Source organism: Podarcis erhardii, assembly GCF_964252035.2.
Source record: "Podarcis erhardii genome assembly, chromosome: 1".
NCBI lineage: Eukaryota > Metazoa > Chordata > Lepidosauria > Squamata > Lacertidae > Podarcis > Podarcis erhardii.
In genome coordinates this window covers 128,749,112-128,767,718 of record NC_138497.1, presented here as the reverse complement: position 1 = coordinate 128,767,718, position 18,607 = coordinate 128,749,112, and the positions used below count along the sequence as shown (strand labels likewise).

Below are 18,607 nucleotides of genomic sequence, written 5' to 3'. Positions count from 1 at the left end.
AAAGGTGCAAGTACAGATAAACAGGTTGCTTGCTTAACCGCATGCGCTTCTAAACAACATATACAGTACAGTAGAGTCCCTTGGAGTGCTCCAGTTAATGGATATGTGATTATCACAGATTATTCTTTAAATTAATACAAAGCTTCAGACCCATAAAAAGAATGTGGTACAGGTAGTACTTTATGATTCATAAAGTTGTCCTGAAATATCTATACAGTGGTGCCTCGCAAGACGAAATTAATCCGTTCCGCGAGTCTCTTCGTCTAGCGGTTTTTTCGTCTTGCGAAGCAAGCCCATTGATGGCTTAGCGGATTAGCGCTATTAGCGGCTTTTAGCAGCTTAGCGGATAAGCAGATAAGCGGCTTAGCGGATTAGAAAGGGGGGGGGAGGACAAAAAACCCGCAGGAACTTGCAAGACATTTTCGTCTTGCGAAGCAAGCCCATAGGAAATTCGTTTTGCGAAGCACCTCCAAAACGGAAAACCCTTTCGTCTAGCGGGTTTTCCGTCTTGCGAGGCATTCGTCTTGCGGGGCACCACTGTAATGTATTTGGGGAATTTGTGAACTGAATTAACTGGGGAAAACGTGTAACGTTGTGTAATTTACCTTTTAATAATGATAGCTTTGTTTATGGCATAGCTAATTAAGAAGATATTTGGGGCACTGTTAATTATCTGTAACCTGTGGACAGTCCTTAGGAGTTGATTCATGGTTCCAGGGAGAGATTTATCAGTGGAAACAGATAAAAGACTTGATGCCATTCCAGTCCTGTAGCTGTTGAACATGATTAATCATAAGAAAGGAGGCTAGTTGTAGGTGCTGCACAACTTGACTTAACTATTTCTGTAAAATCGTTAAGTAGTAAGAGCTATGAATTGTGAACCCTGCCTGTGTTTCTTCATAGAATGGCTTCCTGACATTTTGTTCAGCTTAATGTCTAAAACTGATTTTTTTCTTTTGAATTTATTTCAAGATGATGGCCGATCCAGGCAAGATCATAACATAAAGATCGTAATATTCAATGAGGTGCAAGTTTCAAATGTGTCACCTCGGACCTAACACAGCTGAAGAAAGAAGCACATACTCGTAATGCCAGTGTAGACCAATGGCTGTTGTCTACTCTGGGTTTAAACCAAAACAATCAACCAAAATGAGAAGGAGCAACACACAGTGTGCATACAGGATGTGGTTTCCAAATAACTGAAGTGTGAAGCAAACCTCATGAATTTCAACCACAGAGATGCAGAAAACATCACTGGTAAGTTGAAAATCAGATAAAAGGCCCAGATATACCACTCTGGAATCCATTTTTGGACAAAGGGCAGTTTCTAAAATTTAAAAGTTATTTGTCACTCCAATTGTTATAAACTGTTTGGATTGAAAAATGGGACAGATAGTTACACAGCCTGGATGACCCCCTCAGCTTTTGACCTTTAAAGCCCTTCACGGCCTAGGACCCTCGTACCTACGGGACCGCCTCTCCTGGTATGCCCCACAGAGAGCCTCAAGGTCCATAAATAGCAACACCCTAGTGGTCCCAGGCCCTAAGGAAGTTAGATTGGCTTTGACCAGAGCCAGGGCCTTTTCAACTCTGGCTCCGGCCTGGTGGAACGCTCTGCCTCATGAGACCAGGGCCCTGCAGGATCTGATTTCTTTCCGCAGGGCCTGTAAGACAGAGTAGTTCCACCTGGCCTTTGGCTTGGAGCCAATTTGATTCCCTCCCTCCCTCTCTTTTTTTTTCTTTTTTCTTTTTCCCCCCTTCTTTTCCTTCTCCTCCTGCGATGAGGCTACATTTTAATATTTTAATGTTCCATTATTTTAATGTTGTATTTTATTTTTGTTTTTAAGTTTGTAATCATTCATCTTGTTTTTATTATTGCTTGTAAGCCGCTCTGAGCCCGGCCTTGGCTGGGGAGGGCGGGGTATAAATAAAAAATTATTATTATTATTATTATTATTATCTATACAGTACAAGACAAAGTGCTGCTCCTTTAGAATATTTTTTTTAAAGACACGAGTTGCAAAGGAAATGGTCACTAATCTACTGCAAAGATTTATGTACTCACAGAACCTTTATCCAAATAGTGATCTGATCTGATCTACAGCTTTAATATAAAATAATGCATAAAAGCATTTCTAGTCGTTAGTTAATAATGCATTTTGCATTTATTAGCTGGAAAATGTGTAAGCTGGGGGGAAACCCACGTAGATGAATTTTAGTAGTTTGGTGCTGACAAAGCTACTAATTTATTACAGTGTTTATTTAGTTAAATGTACTGATTGCGCTGTTTCTGTCTAGCCTAGGTTTAAATCACTGTTGATAAGCTATCATGGCTGCTTTTATTGTCAAAGCAAAGCAAATAAATAGTTCCTTTAGTATTCATCCCAAAGCAGATTGGTATCGTGATGCCTGCCTATATATATGCCTTTTTAGATGTTTGTCCTAATGAAGATCTCGCTGAAGTTGAGCTGGTGAGCATGCTGGAGGAACAGCTGCCTCAATACAAGTTACGTGTGGATTCTTTATGTCTCTCTGAAAACGCCGACTGGACCCAGTCTCCAGGCCGTCACAGTCATGTCTCTGAAATCTCTTCTCCAGTTCTTTCTGAAGAGACCATCCGTTACATGAGTAAGTGCTTTGGCCCACTGCCAGGGACTGAAATGAAAAATATAAATGAACTGCTTAGGTGATGCCCTGATCAAATCCCTGCTCAGCCTCAGCTTGGCCTTTGTGATGCTGGACAAAGTGAGAATTACAGTGACCTGACAAGACTTGTAGAAATTTTGTACAGTATAGGTGCTGTGTATCTGGGGTCCCCAACACAGTCCCAGGAGGCATCAATATACCATACTTTTCCACGTATAAGATTAGGTTTTTTCTTTAAAAATCATGCTAAAAATTGGAGTTGTCTTATACATGGATTGTGCATAGGGTGGATGTTTGATTGGTTGCTGCTGTGGCTGTCAGCAGCTATTGGTCGTGTTATTGGTTGCTGCATCAATGGCTGGTGTTGATTGGCTGATGCTGCGGCAATTGGGCAGGCGATTGGCAGCTTCTGTCGGCGATGGGACAGACGAGAGGTGGCGATTTTCAGCAATCCCCCCTAAAAAAGCTCAACAAAGAGTGCAGTCTATACATGTTTACACAGATGTAAGTCCAGTTGTATTACTGGGGCTTACTTCTAGGTATGCATGCATAAAATCTTTTCCCCATTGTGAAATGTAATCAGTTTCTAAGAGCAGTTGAAGGCCGTATATTAATGAGAACCAATACTGCTCATTAGTGAGTTTGTGGTTGCACTGAAACTTGAAAGTTTCTCAGGTTAAAGCTCATAACTTCATCCATGAAACCATACTGGTTTCACACCATGTTCTACAGTGGAAGGTCTAAGCAATTTCAGATGAACATTGCATGAGTTCACATATTTTCAGTACACACACCCGGAAATATGTTTATTTCCAAATGTAACAGCCTAGTAGGCATAATGCTGGTAGCAATTCACATTTTATAACTCTTGGTCAGAGTTACAAAAGAACATAGCTTATGGGGAATAAATGGTTGGTTATAACTGAGAGAATTACCTTGGATTATATGCAAAACCCTTAAAATAGAGCCTTGGTATCTTTTTTTTCTTTCATAACTTGATTATACAACTCTAACAATGTAGGTCCGCTTAAATATTGACTTATACAGCTTTTTATTTCCATGTTTTTCACTTTCACTCTTTAAGCTATTTTATCATCACAAAATGTGCTGTGTGCTGTGGGTAGGTGTTCACATTTCTGGATTCTTAGAACTTAATTTTGCCAAAATGTTGAAAAGAGCCTTATGAAATGTTGGTTTCATAAGCTTGAAAAGTAGGCTTGGCCCCACAGCAGGAAACAATTTGCTCTCACTGAAAATCCCAAACTGCTCTCTCTTCCTAAACAGATGATTTGGTACTATTGAAGACAATTTGGTTAGGGCTGCATAATAATTGCTTTGGTCATTTTTTCACTAAAAACTAGGATTGTCTTTTTCAGACCAGAAAAATATGAATGCAAACAGAAGACTTGCACATATTTCTGCATGGGATCAAGCAGATGTGTAATGAAGTGTGTGTCATAAGTAAACCTTGTGTTTTTCCACAAAAACCCAATTTGCAATACTGTGCACAAGGCTTAAAAATTACAGCTCTTCTGTACTCTTGGACTGGAGGTGGTAAAGGCAATTATGGTCAACTCACAACTTAAACCTGTTTAACTTGCATGAATTCAGCTTTACATGCTTGGCCAGGGGCAGGGGGCATCCAGTGGGAAAACATCAGCAATGCCACCTGTATTTGTACTTGAGAGAGCATTTAGAGGTGCAGGGAGTTTGTGTTTTGACTATACACTATTTTGGCTCTATGTGCTTATCTCTAGAACTTAACCCCCTTATAAGTTGCAAGTCGTCTGTATTTTTAGAGGGTTAATTTGTTTGGCTGTCCTGGTTATATGAAGTTGATAATGAGCTGGATCCACGGCTGCTTAAAAGGTATCTTAGTCTCATAGTATTGTATTCAAAAATTGATTAGTTTCGAGATGAACACATAACCACCTTGGACTCATGCAATGTGACGTATACCATGTATTCTTTCTTCCTGATGTTTCCCCATCGCTCCCACCCCCAAAACTCACTTAAAAACTGTTAGGCAAAATGAGTACAGTCTCCCAGGAGATTCAGCGACAGGTCTATTCCAACACATTTCTTCTGCATCTCTACAACTTACCTGGTTGACTCCCATCAGTAACTTGTTTTGACTTTGTCTAGTTTTTCAGTTTTATCAGAACTTCGAAAAATTGAAATGTACAATATTTTGCCCCTCTCTGTTGTTACTATCCTCATTTTTTAAAAAAAAAACTAGGTTTTTTTACCAGAAATGCAAAATACTCATTGTAGCATAACATGTGCTTTTAGTAAGCCGTTGCCGAAATGAACTAGTGATGTAAATCTCTTATTTCTTTCCTTTCCTCACCCCTTCCTCAGAACAATATAAATATAATAAAACAGTTGGGGACAGGTTTCACACAGAAATGCTCATTCATAGGCAGCTAGGAAGTAGGAGAGATATTTTGCTTGGGTTTGTAACATCTGGATGTCTCAATGTGGTTTCTATATTTGCTTGATCTGAGATTATAAATCACAGTCCTTAGATTGTGAACCATTAGGGGTCATAGCTATTTTTAAAAATGCTGTAAACTACTCAGAGTTCTTGGTATAGAATGGGATATAAGTTAAATATATAAAACAAGGAATGTAAGGAAAGTACAGGATAGAAATTGTTATTTACAAAAAAGGAATGCATGCATTCCAGTTTAAAACTAATTATACAGCTTTGGTGAATTTACTGTATCCGTAGCAGATCTGCTGCCCTGAAATTTTTAAACAACTCTGGTCTGCATGGTCACAGCAATGCAACATCAGAATATATTCAAATGAAAGCTGACAGCTATCAGTAATTAATTTAGCAGGGCAGAATCAGTATTGCATTGGATTAGAGTACTCTATGAACACCTACAGCATAAGAATAAATAAGAAATCTAACTTCTATAGGAGGATTAGATCAAATTGCAATGCTGCATATTTTTAGAGTTCTGAATCTAGGGAACTAAAGCATCATTTTTCTAATGCACTCTGAACTCACTGTGCTGATAGTATAGTATTGCAGTATAGCTCCTCCCTGCTTTATGGCCCTGCTGTTCAGGAATGTTTATTTGCCAAACAACTTGAGTAAATATTAGAGAGTTCTTGTGTTGTGGCCCAGAGGCAGTGCCTGCTGCAGAAGGAAAAATACTGAACAAGCACTGCTTCTTGGCATATTCTGAACTCCTCCATATACATATGCTGGCACTCGGACATGGCACTAGACAACAGGGACATGAATCAAAATGAAGAGCTGCTTACAGCTGTCACTCTACAGGGTAAGTGGGCACATAAATACTTCACATAGATTCCTTTTATCTTGATTTTGGGCTAACTACAAGTTATCAATCCGGAATCGTTTTGTAGAATTGTAGTTGACTGTTGGAATAGTGTGGTGGTAATCCTGACCAATCTCTTTAGACACAGTTTGAATCTAGCCTCAGCCATAAACTCACTGAGGCTGAAATCCTGACCCATTTACCTTGGAAGTAAGCTGCATTGAATTCATTAGAATTTACATCTGAGTAGGCATGAGTAGAACTGCACTGTTAGTAGTCTTAGTAAGCCTTCGCTCTCTTAGCTTTTGAGGGAAAGTCCCTACAAGATACAGAATTAAATTACCATATTTTTTGCTCTATAAGACGCACCCGACCATAATATGCACCTAGTTTTAGAGGAGGAGAACAAGAAAAAAAACATTCTCTCCCTCTCTGCTCAGCGCCTCTCCAGCAAAGCAGGAGGAGAAACTGAAGGGGTTCCGTTTCTCCTCCCGCTTCGCTGAATGGGCACTGCACAGAGAGGGAAAGCTGCGCAGCGCCTCTCTAGCAAAGCGAAGCCAGGAGAGCAAGAGGGATCGATCCCTCTTACTCTCCTGGCTTCAGCAAAAGCAACGTGAAGCCTCCGGAGCATAGCAGGAGCGCTCCCACTGCGCTCAAGAGGCTTCGGGCGGCTATCCCTGAAGCCAGGAGAGCAAGAGGGATTGGTGCCCACCAATCCCTCTTGCTCTCCTGGCTTCAGCGAAAGTTGCACAACCTGCATTTGCTCCATAAGATGCACACACATTTCCGCTTACTTTTTAGGAGGGGAAAAGTGTGTCTTATAGAGCAAAAAATACGGTATGCGTCTTCTGCCTGGGAGCTAAAAAGCTTCTTCGATTTATACAACGGGCTGACTCTTGCCCAGTGAGATCGTAGACTCCTTTTCTTCCTTTGATCTTTCAATATTCATGGCATATTTGTCATGTTTGCCTATCAGTAAGTCATAAACACCAAGAACAAATTTTGAATTACCATTGTGGTTTAGAATGGAAAAAAACAACCCATGATTTTTGGTTTGGGCATAATGTTTAGCCAGGGATTGTGGTTTGTTTCCTCCTGGCACTAGTGTGAAAGAGCAAAATGCACATGATCTGCTTGTGCATGGCAAGCCACAGTTTGCCATTTTCTGTGAATCCTGCCATTATATAATGCTTTTAAAATGTAGGGGTGTTACTGACCCATCTTACAGGATAGTTATGAGAATTCTCTGAAGATAATGTTTGTGAAGTGCTTTGAGAATGCAAAATTGCTAGAGCACTTTGAAGAATTTGATAATGCCGTTGGTTGAGAGCACAGCATCGCTAAGCAACTGTTCTTAGAACTTAAGCTGTGAAGGCATTTGTCCTTCCATTCTTTAAGAAAAATTAATTATTTCATTCCCTCTTTCTGACCTCTTCTCAAATATAATAATTATTATTATTATTATTATTATTATTATTATTATTATTATTATTATTTATTTGTACCCCGCCCATCTGGCTGGGTTTCCCCAGCCACTCTGGGCAGCTTCCAAAAAAAATATTAAAATCCTTTAATACATCAAACATTAAAAGCTTCCCTAAACAGGGCTGCCTTCAGATGTCTTCTAAAAGTCTAGTAGTTGTTGTTCTCTTTGACATCTGGTGGGAGGGCGTTCCACAGGGAGGACGCCACTACCGAGAAGGCCCTCTGCCTGGTTCCCTGTAACTTGGCTTCTCGCAGTGAGGGAACCGCCAGAAGGCCCTCGGCGCTGGATCTCAGCGTCCGGGCAGAACGATGGGGGTGGAGATGCTCCTTCAGGTATACTGGACCGAGGCCATTTAGGGCTTTAAAGGTCAGCACCAATACTTTGAATTGTGCTCAGAAACGTACTGGGAGCCAATGTAGGTCTTTTAAGACCGGTGTTATGTGGTCTCGGCGGCCGCTCCCAGTCACCAGTCTAGCTGCCGCATTCTGGATTAGTTGTAGTTTCCGGGTCACCTTCAAAGGTAGCCCCACGTAGAGCGCATTGCAGTAGTCCAAGCAGGAGAAAACAGAGCATGCACCACTCTGGCAAGACAGTCCGAAGGCAGATAGGGTCTCAGCCTACGTACCAGATGGAGCTGGTAAACAGCTGCCCTGGACACAGATTTGACCTGTGCCTCCATGGACAGCTGCGAGTCCAAAATGACTCCCAGGCTGCGCACCTGGTCCTTCAGGGGCACAGTTATCCCATTCAGGACCAGGGAATCCTCCACACCTGCCCGCCTCCTGTCCCCCAAGAACAGTACTTCTGTATTGTCAGGATTCAACCTCAATCTGTAAACCATTTGGATATATATAGAGGCATAAAAAATATTTGCGATCTATGTGTTTACTGTTCTCTATGGCACACAGGGTATTGCTACTCTATAAGTCAGGGAGTGCCCCAGCTACATTTTAGTGGCCTTTGCATAATCCATCACCATGGGCCTTTCTGGTCAGACATTCATAAATAATGTGCGTTAACTATAACTAGGTGAACACTTCTTTGTTGGAGTTGTACAGCAGTGAAACAATGAAAAAACAGCTCAGTGTTCATAGAATGATGTACCCACCTTAAGAAATTATTGATGTTGAAATAGTCAATCTTTGCTTGCTAAGGTTCAATTGTCTATATTTGCTCTGTGGTGGCACACCTAGGATTTACACCAAGGGAAATACCAGGGCTTGCTTGTTATTGAACTGACTTTTCTTCCTACCGGTTGGAGCAGAGGGAGGATACTTTTGCTGCTAGCTTTCACAGGAAAGTAAGTTCACTCTCCAGGGGAAGGGAGGAAAAGGAGGAGAGGTTAAAAAGAAGTTAACTTGAGACTCTGCTTATCAGTTATACCACAGGCAGAAATAAGGGGGATGCAAAATATCCTTTAATGTTCATTTTATTTTGGCTCCCACAAGCCCTTCCTTAGGGAACTTTAGGCTGCAATCCAATGCACACTTTCCTAAGAGTAAGTCCCATTGAGTATAGGGAGACATACTTCTGATTCTGAAGCAATAGGGAGACATACTTCTAATTCTGAAGCAGTAACTGCTTTGAGGAGGCAACACTTGCTTCTTCTCTGTACCTTCTCACAGTAAAAGCCCAACATTCCACGCTGTGGAAGCCTACAAACGAAATTCTTTTGGGATGGAAATTATATAACATCTTCCTATATCCATACCCAATGTAAATCAACGGAACCTTCTGTGATCTGTGTTAAAAGATTTTCATGCACATTGGATTAGATGCATTCCCTAAACCTTTTAAGATGCAATCCTAAACACACTTTTCCATAAGTCCAACTACAGTGGTACCTCGGGTTACATACGCTTCAGGTTACAGACTCCGCTAACCCAGAAATAGTGCTTCAGGTTAAGAACTTTGCTTCAGGATAAGAACAGAAATTGTGCTCCGGTGGCAGCAGGAGGCCCCATTAGCTAAAGTGGTGCTTCAGGTTAAGAATGGACCTCCAGAACGAATTAAGTACTTAACCCTAGGTACCACTGTATATCCATGTGGCTTACTTCTAGGTAAGTGTGCATAGAATTTCTGCCTTAGTGGGAAATCAAATCAGCTCCTACCAGCCATTGAACATCATACAGTAATGAGAACCACACGGCATGATGTTTCTTCAGATACTTGTGGATAATGAACACTCATTTTTTGGAGTGTGTCCAACTAAGTGTCCATCAGGTGATGTACCCATTTTTAAAGTTAATTGATGTTGAAGCAGTCACATCTTTGCTTGGTGAGGTTCAGTTATCTATCTTTGCTGTGTGACATGTAGCCACTTAAACATCAGATCACCATAAACATTCCTAGGAATTAAAAATGTTCACGACAATAGCTCAGAGGTTGCTTGTACAACTGCACACAGCTAAAGAGGGCACAGTGCAACTTCCCACACACTACAAAATTTTATGGCTAGTCCAATTTTAAACTATATAATTTGTTTATTCATTTGGATAAGTGACTGGAATTGTTTTATCCTAGGGGGGTGCTGGCCTCATGGTAATCTGTAATCTCATCTCCTGAGGAGGGCAGATGGCGGTTTTGTTTGTTTCATCGTTCTTTGATTATCTGCAAAATGAGAAAATAAGAAAACATGGTTGACAAATAAAACTGCTCATACATGTTTCCCAGCTGCTTTTCTATTTTGGCATTTTTTTAAAAAGCCTTATCTGAGGCCAGAATACAGTAGTATCTACAGTGTAGAAAGAGCCTCGTGGACTCAGGGGTTATCCATTCCGTTCTATGAGATGTAAACAGTTGATGTGCTGCATGGCCTGAGTCTAGAGATCCTATTGTGTGGCGCTGTGCAGTGCAAATATTGCTGCATGTGAGGATTTTCCTGTAGATGCCACTCTCAGTCAACTTTGTCAACCATCTGCTGTATGCACGCATTCTGTCCAGCAAGGGATTCAGACCCAGGTGCTGGATGTACAGTTTTTACTGAGCCATTTCGTGCTTCTGCATACAGATTGGCCCAGCTGCATCAGGACATCTGACACAGTAATAGGAAGTTCCTTGAACATTCAAGGCTATATATAGCAAGTATGTTTTGGTAACCGAACCACAAATCCCGAAACCACGACAGTTTTGTAACTATTGATGTTTTCCTTTTCCTCTTCTGCTTTTATTCTGTTCTTCCGTACTAGCTCTTCTTGAACTTCCCCCTTCTCCCTTGGCCGGACCTCGCAAACATGCCCAAGGTAATTCAAGTCCTCACCTGTCCCCACCCTTTGCATGACAAGAGATAGAAGAAATTGCTTGTTGTTTAACACTTCCATGGTTGTCATGCTATTTCTTAATCTTCCATTTCAAACCTTTCCATTAAAACTAATGGCTAAAGTTTTCCCCCCTATTCCTCTTGCTCTCTACTGCTCCATACTGTTATTGTTTCATGGTTTCCAAATACATCTTAACATGTCTTTCAAGCCATCCACTAATTCTCGCAAGTATCCCGGAAGTTCCCAAGTGTGTATCACTTAGGGATTCTGGGTGGTATCCAGCACTCCAGCAATGGACTTCCATTTGCACAGTGGAACGTCTTTCTCTCCTGCCCCCTCCATGTACCCTTAAAATAATCTCTGGGGAGTTGGGGGACCTTTCAGAGCAGATCTTGGGGACACATGGAGGGGGAGGAAAGGAAACAAATCAAATTGCATAGTGGAGTGAAGCATGCGGAGCACTGGATTTAACCCTCTGTGTTTTGTTTAAACCACATTAAGAAGTTCTTTCGGTTTTCAGTTCTTGGCACAGACAGACGAGAGCTGGTGACAAACAACTGCAATGATGTTGAAGTGGTCACACATCTGCTGGCTGAGGTACAGTTATTTTTTGTACTTGTTAAGGTTTATTTGCTGTACATAGGAAGCTGCCTTAAGCTGAGTCAAAGTATTAGTCCACCTAGCTCAGTATGGCTGATGTTGAGCTCTCCCAGACATACCTAGAGGTGCCCAAAACTGACTGTGCTACAGACATTCCTCAAAGCAGATGTCGTGAGTTACAAGATCTCTTTAAAAAATTGTAGCAGGCAATAAGATTTATGACTCAAGTCATAAACCACTGTGTTACCAAGAATTGGTCTGAGAATTAAAAGGGAATGTTTAGGCAAAAATAAGTCACATTTTAAAGAGCTGCAGATAATTATTAAAGGATGTTAAAACAGCTGGAGCTCACCAACTGAGTGCCAGAGTCGCCATGTTGGCTCTTACAAACCACGAGCCTCGATTTGAACGTCATGTCAAAATAGGCATTGGCTTGTTCGCAGAAGTTGTGGCAACCACAAGAGAAGAATGATTCAAACACTGCATTAGCTGTACGCACCAATGTGATTATTGTTCGCATTAAACAATAGCTTGTTTGTTTTTAACTGGTTTGGTACAAGTTTACCAGCCCAGCGTGTAGATTCAGATAAACAGGCACATAAGAGATAACAAATTAGATCAGGCAAATTCTTAAGGAGAGGCAATAGTAGAAAGAAACTCTTAAGGCTTTCTTGAATGCCAGGTCTGAATGGGTTAAGCAAATAAATGTTAACTGGAAGATAGTTTCACATCTACAGAGCTACCATTGTGAAGGCCCTGTCTTCTGTGCTCAGATCCTAGTCAATTTTAACAGCAGACACACAAGCAATACCTTAAATGCAGATCTTAAATTTGGGCAGGATCATAAAGTCCTCTCTTGGTCTTTCTGAGCAGAGAGATCGGGACCTTGAATTGGCAGCACGAATTGGACAAGCCCTACTTAAACGGAACCATATCCTAACTGAGCAAAATGAAGCTCTGGAAGAACAACTGGGACAAGCCTTTGATAAAGTAAGTAGTATTAAACCTGAAGCATTTTAAGTGGCCGGAGGTGCTTGCTGTATGGTGGAAGATTAGATGATTGCATCAGACTAAACCCTCTACAGAAATGTGTATTTATTTGAAACATAATGTGATGTGGCAGATGAAGATGTTGGACTTTATGGAGCTGGCTGACCTGACTGGAAGAATCCGTGACCAGAAAGAAGTGGAGACTCAAGAGGATTGGAAGAAATTTAAAGAATATTTAGTTAAATAGAAAATTCTTGGAAGTAACAAATAGACTTAGGGGTAGAATATGAATATGTGGAAGTAAATATTATGGAGTACAATATTAATAAAGGAGAAGAAGTTAGTAAATGAAAGGAGTTAATATCATTAGAAATATGAATTTGGAAAACTTATACAGGTGATATAATGAAATTCAGTTAGAGACGATTCGAGGAAGTCAGCTGTTAATGGAATGAGAATTGGGTATTTGAAAAAATTAATTTATTTTTCTTGTGTGTTTAGTTTTTTGTAGCGTAGTATGTTTTTCTCTGTTGTGTGTTGTTTTGTTATGTTATTTCTGTGATAAATGTGGAAAATCAATAAAAAAAATTGGAAAAGAAGAAGAAACATAATGTGGTGAAGAAGTCAAATCAGCCAGCAAATTCAGTATGAAAAATGTTGTAATGCTTGGTCAGTGTCCTATGTGCGATGGGAAAAACAATACTATAATATGTCTTGTAGGACAATGCGGAACTTGGCAAGCTATTTAAGCAGAGTTACTCATTGAGTCTCAAATGTATCTTGCAATTGGCAGTTCAACATAGGTAGCTACTGCAGAGAAATGGGTGGAGCCCTGCAATCTATAGCCCCAGTTCACTGGAGGTGGTTGCAATGTTGTGCATCGTTGACCGTGTTCAGTAAAAAAAAGTTGTTTGAAATCAGGTTCACCAGCTGCAACATGAACTAACAAAAAAAGATGAGCTGCTTCGTGTCGTGTCCATTGCTTCTGAAGAAAGCGAGACTGACTCTAGCTGTTCCACACCCCTGCGCTTCAATGAGTCCTTCAACCTGTCACAGAGTCTTCTACAGTTGGATATATTGCAGGATAAACTCAGGGAACTGGAGGAGGAAAACATTTCTCTTCGGACAAAGGTAAGGTGGCATTTTTTCATCTCCGACAAGCTAAGCAGTTGGATCCTTACCTCTCTCGCCCTGACCTAGCCACTGTGATCCACGCGACGGTCACCTCCAGACTGGATTATTGTAACTCGCTCTACATGGGGCTGCCCTTGAGACTGACCCAGAAACTCCAGCGGGTGCAGAATGCCGTGGCGAGACTCCTTACAGGGTCCTCGCTGCGAGATCACATTCACCCGGTGCTATACCAGCTGCACTGGCTCCCGGTGGGGTACAGGATCAGGTTTAAGGTGCTGGTTTTAACCTTTAAAGCCCTCGTACCTACGGGACCGCCTCTCCTGGTATGTCCCACAGAGGAACTTACGGTCTTCAAACAAAAACATCCTGAAGGTCCCAGGCCACAGAGAGGTTAGGCTGGGCTGAACTAGAGCCAGGGCTTTTTCGGCTGTGGCTCTGATCTGGTGGAACCTCTGTCACAAGAGACTAGGGCCCTGCGGGACTTGACATCTTTCCGCAGGGCCTGCAAGACAGAGCTGTTCCACCAGGCCTTTGGTCAGGGCACAGCCTGACTCCCTCCTTTGGCAATCTTCACAGAACTTTGGCCCAGTGGTTGCCATCAATTTGATTTGAATTACTTTTATAACAAAATAATTTTAGAATGTTGTACTATTTTGTTGTTGTTAGCCGCCCTGAGCCCAGCTTCAGCTGGGGAGGGCGGGATATAAATAAAATTTATTATTATTATTATTAAGTTTAGCTACGTTCATATTTCTGTGAAGCATTCTTAACTGGAATTGGGAAACAGATCTTAAGGATCTACTAAAGCTCAGGACAAGCTTGTGGTATCATCATCATTTCATTTCAGTACTTGCATTTTAAAGAAAATTTTCAAAGCAGTTTACAACATATTAAGCCATAAAATAAAACAATCCGGAATAAAACAGATATAAAGTATACATTCAGAGCATTTAACAGGATGCTCACATGTTATCTTAAAGATTTCAAAATAAAACATTACAAAGGAGATCAGCTGCCGCACAGAATGCACATTTAATGCAGCAAAGTTAACAAAAAAATATCTTAGACATTCCAAAATAAAACGTTATTAAAGGAAGTCAAATATAAAATGCACATCTAATTAACAAGAGAATAAAATATCATAAGCACAGAACATAGCTGTTGTTGCTGCCAATCCTGCCAATGGTGGTTCACGGTGGGTGGGTGAGCTAAGTGACAGCCAAGATGGTCTGTGGCTTCTTCAGCATCTTCAGCTTTTGAAGCTGGAGTCAATCAGGGCCCCACCATTCCAGGCCAGGTGGAAAAGGCCTGTAAGGCAGGGAGTAGGTCCTCCCGAACCCGCAGCCAAGATGGTCCTTGAGGATTTAGTTTAGAGTTCAGTCTCATAAACCCCATAGATACATTGTCTGTCTCCACATTGTTCAGTTGGTTATTCTTTATATACTCACCAAGTCTTTATTTTAGATTGAAAGTGTCTTCTGTCTTTTACTGAAGGCTTATTGTCTTTTTTTGTATTTCAAATGAAAATGCTAATTACGAAAACCTCCATTTTTTTAAAGCTATATTCTCTAACATCTTGCATGATAGTGGTGATTTCATTTGTTTTCAGGCTAGTGGATTTCTCTGACTGTGTGTGTGTGTGTGTGTGTGTGTGTGTTTTAGAATTATAAGGGAAAAAATACAGAAGGAAAAATAAGAGAGAGAGAGAAGATACCAGAAAAAAAAATATATGCATTATGAAGCATCAGTGCAGACATGCAACATAAGTACAGCGACACATTGCTAAGGTTTAACAAATACGTCTACATATTTGAAAAAGAAAATGCCATGGTAATTAGCAGTATGTTGAACTCGAGGTGGATCAAACAGAAATGTTAATCTTAATTTCCTTGCTTTCTCCTTTTGCAGTAAACGTTTTCCTTTGAAGTGTCTGTTTTAGAATGTGGTTGGTTGATTTGTATAACCACCCAACTTCATATTTGTTCATAGCTATTGGTGTTTCCTAAAGTGAAGGAAGTGGCTTAAAGGGAAACAAATGACACACTTAATTGTCAAATTCACAACATCTTAGGATATAGTGAACTTATTTTTGCTTGGTTGAGGAGTTGGTTGAGGAGAGAATCAATTTACATGCAGGATTACCTTTAAAATTAATGAAGACTTCTGAATGTTTCTGAAGGCCTGCCATCTGAAGACTGAAACCAGGACATACGAAGAGAAGGAGCAGCAGCTGGTCAGTGACTGTGTCAAAGAGATCAGTAAGTCTCTAGGTGGTTTCTTCCCCTAGGAATAAGAGAAATATTTTTATCTTTGAATATAAACTCATCAGCCACACCCCTATCTTTCCATGTCATATCTCTGTACAGTATAAGCAATTAGCCTTACTAGCATTGAGCTCCCTTAAAGATGTTAAGTTTTCTAAACCTGCTGCATATGAGCCCAAGGGTTCATAAAGCAAATTTTGACACAGGCAACAATGCAAATCTACTTCTATAAAGAAACATGAAAAAGTATAAATGAAAATAGCAGAAAATATAAACCATGTGATTTATACCATGTTGTAAAATAGTTTCTCACTGGTCTAAACAGATTACTGTTTGAATTTCTGTCTCCTGTAAAGCTGGTACATTTTTGTTTTTTCCCCAAACCTCTTTCTTTCTCTAATGTAAGCATGATATTCCAGATCGTTTTCTAATCTCTCACGCTTAGCAGTCATAATATTTTTCTAAAAGTTTTCAACTAACATTTTTGATGCTTTAATACAGTTTGCAATTCGTTCTGACTTAACGAGTAGAACACCATCTTTAATGCAAGCCCAGGAATTACTACATTATTCTTGGCTCCCTTGAAACTTTGTAGGTGAGATAATTGGGTTTTCAAAAACTTTGAATTCTAACATCATATAAATAAAAGAGCCACTTCTCAACAACCTTTCTGGCTTTTAGTTGTTCTCATCCAGTTATAGCAAATAATCTCTGCTATGCAACTTACCGATGAGAATCCTTTTTAAAGTGGCCTTTTTCAAAACAGACACACAAACTTAAAGATCTTGTAGATCTCCTACTGATACTCCAGGTTTGCTTTACCAATATCAGTTTCTCAATTCTGCACATACATACCTAGAACAAACCTACTAAAGAATTTTATGTATTACCGACCTGATGTTTCTAATTACCTACCTAGCTATCAAAATGAGCCGCAGGGTTGTGTGTGACTTCCCCATGTCCCTTCCCCCCACAATTGCCTATTCCCCTAACCTTTCCTTGCCAGCCTTAGTGTGGTCAAGACTGGAATCTGAACAAATCTTGTGTTAACTAGTACTTGCAAGGTTGTTGAAACAATGGTATGATGCTGATATCAAAATTCTGGTTAATGTTAGCTATGACTAAGGCCAGTGCTGCTGTAAGAAGCAGAATCTAGAACATCTGGACTGTAGTAAGGATTGTTGTCATCTTGCCATGGGTGTCAGCTGTTGAGCCCTGCTGGCAAATGACTGCACAAGGACAACAATTAGCACAACAGAGCTTTCCCTCTCCTCCTCCTGCCCAAATTGGCTTGATGGGGAGAACCCCCAGAACAGCATGCAGGAGCAGAGAGGGGGGATAATTCTGTCTGGAAAACTTGTACCGATGATGACCACGGTGCTGGAATGAATTCCTCCCTTGATTGCTTTTTTACCATTTGGATGTTTCTGGCTTTTGCTGCTTTCATTACGATTCCCCACCCTCCACCAACAACTTAGGTTTGCGAAAGCCTTATTATGCTATTTTAGTATGGGCAGTACTTAGTTAAGTCATTTCCTTAACTTACCATGTATTGTGCTGCATATTTTAGGGGAAACGAATGCTCAGATAGCAAGAATGAGTGAGGAGCTGGCAAGGAAGAATGAAGAGCTGCTTCAGTACCAGGAAGAGATCTCATCCCTCTTGTCCCAGATTGTTGATCTTCAGCATAAAATTAAAGAGGTTTGTGTGCTCATAGGCTAGAGCAGGGATGGGAAACATTTGGTCTATGGGTCAGTTTAGGCTTATCAGGTCTCTGGCCTGCAAAGAGGTTTTTCCCCAGCCACACTCACCTCTCCCACACCTGACATATGATTTGGGGCAGGTTATCCCACAGGGATGTGGGTGGCGCTGTGGTCTAAACCACTGAACCTAGGGCTTGCCGATCTGAAGGTCGACGGTTTGAATCCCCGTGACAGGGTGAGCTCCCGTTGCTCGGTCCCAGCTCCTGCCAACCTAGCAGTTCGAAAGCACATCAAAGTGCAAGTAGATAAATAGGTACCACTCCGGCAGGAAGGTAAATGGCGTTTCCATTTGCAGCTCTGGTTTTGCCAGAAGCAGCTTAATCATCCTGGCCACATGACCCGGAGAAACCTTCTGCAGACAAACATCAGCTCCCTCTGCCAGTAAAGCGAGATGAGTGCTGCAACCTCAGAGTCATTTGCAACTGGACTTAACTGTCAGGGGTCCTTTACCTTTTTATCCCATACTAGCAGGGCAACAGTTGGGAGACTTAGAAGGTACTGCTGATGGTTCCGTTTTAGGTCACCAAATGGAGGTCCTTCCAGGAACCAGCTCCACTCGGGAACTCTCAAGTGGAATTGATCGCTGCTGATTGGGTTCTTTGCCGCTGCTGCTTGAATTCAAGCTGGGGCTGCAAAAGAAGAACTGTGAGCACAATTTAAGTGCTTCTTCAAAGTTCAATCACCTGTCATATGACATAAGGTTGATGTGGTAAAAAGTGCCCTGTAGAGGGTGGGCCAGTTCTGGTTCTGGTCTGCCAGTCAGATCCAGTTTGCCACCATTGATAGGGGGGCAGTTCCTTGTGCTACATGATTGTTACTTCCAATAATATTCTGGAAAGGAAGGCTGAAATAATCATCTTCTGTGTTCCCTCAGCATGTAATTGAAAAGGAAGAGTTGAAATTGCACCTACAAGCTTCCAAAGATGCCCAGAGACAGCTGACAGCAGAGGTATTGATTTTTGTACTTTCACATTTGAAAAGTGAGGAGGGAAGGAGAAAGGAGGATATTAACTGTCTTCTGCTGTGAAAAACACTCAGCTATGTGGGTGGTTGGGTAGAAAATGTTGAATATTTGATGGAATTTTTTCCATACCCCAAATGGTTTTGGCTCCAATTCAGCTTATTTTTATTTGACCAGCATTGAATAGGCAGAGCTAAAATGAAAATT

General features: G+C 41.0%; 1 protein-coding gene across 3 annotated transcripts in view; it reads left to right on the top strand.

Annotated features, from left to right (window-relative positions):
* TRAK2 (trafficking kinesin protein 2) overlaps nucleotides 1-18,607 on the top strand; it is a 43,499-nt gene that overhangs the window by 13,031 nt on the left and 11,861 nt on the right. For 2 of the 3 annotated variants that reach the window (XM_081868519.1, XM_081868520.1), the window contains exons 2-10: nucleotides 973-1,257; nucleotides 2,434-2,628; nucleotides 10,617-10,670; nucleotides 11,209-11,285; nucleotides 12,162-12,278; nucleotides 13,200-13,409; nucleotides 15,592-15,670; nucleotides 17,247-17,377; nucleotides 18,314-18,388. In XM_081868519.1, coding sequence (XP_081724645.1) covers nucleotides 1,221-1,257; nucleotides 2,434-2,628; nucleotides 10,617-10,670; nucleotides 11,209-11,285; nucleotides 12,162-12,278; nucleotides 13,200-13,409; nucleotides 15,592-15,670; nucleotides 17,247-17,377; nucleotides 18,314-18,388 — 975 coding nt within the window. In that variant the 5' untranslated portion in view covers nucleotides 973-1,220. The remainder of the gene's footprint in view (nucleotides 1-972; nucleotides 1,258-2,433; nucleotides 2,629-10,616; nucleotides 10,671-11,208; nucleotides 11,286-12,161; nucleotides 12,279-13,199; nucleotides 13,410-15,591; nucleotides 15,671-17,246; nucleotides 17,378-18,313; nucleotides 18,389-18,607) is intronic. The other variant, XM_081868521.1, reaches the window with a different exon arrangement.